Raw genomic sequence first — 277 nt, 5'->3', positions numbered from 1 at the left:
CTCATGTTTCCCCTGCTGCTGCTGCTGCTGCTGCTGCTGCTGCGGCTGCTGCTGCTGCTGCTGCTGCTGCTGCTGCGGCCGTTCTTCATGGAGCGGAAAGGGAAAGGAAGCACCATGGTAGGGCTCAGGGGCTGTCTGTCTTTTTTGCTGCTGCTGCTGCTGCTGTTCGTGCTGCTGCTGTTGCTGCGGTTGGCTGCGCTGTTGTTGTTGCTGCTGCTGCTGCTGCTGCAGCTGCTGCAGCAGCAGCTGCGGCTTCTGTCTGGGTGAGACAAGCGGC

At 61.7% G+C, this 277-nt stretch overlaps 1 protein-coding gene across 1 annotated transcript in view; it reads right to left on the bottom strand.

Moving 5' to 3' along the window:
- The window catches only part of EMH_0008050 (uncharacterized protein), a gene marked incomplete at both ends in the record, with an annotated part of 7,168 nt that overhangs the window by 5,001 nt on the left and 1,890 nt on the right, over positions 1 to 277 (bottom strand). Inside the window, one exon of the mRNA XM_013498220.1 lies at positions 114 to 277. Coding sequence (XP_013353674.1) covers positions 114 to 277 — 164 coding nt within the window. The remainder of the gene's footprint in view (positions 1 to 113) is intronic.

This window comes from Eimeria mitis, genomic scaffold, assembly GCF_000499745.2.
Source record: "Eimeria mitis Houghton genomic scaffold, Emh_scaff327, whole genome shotgun sequence".
In the NCBI taxonomy this organism is placed as follows: Eukaryota; Apicomplexa; class Conoidasida; order Eucoccidiorida; family Eimeriidae; genus Eimeria; species Eimeria mitis.
This window is presented reverse-complemented; position numbering and strand designations above follow the sequence as displayed.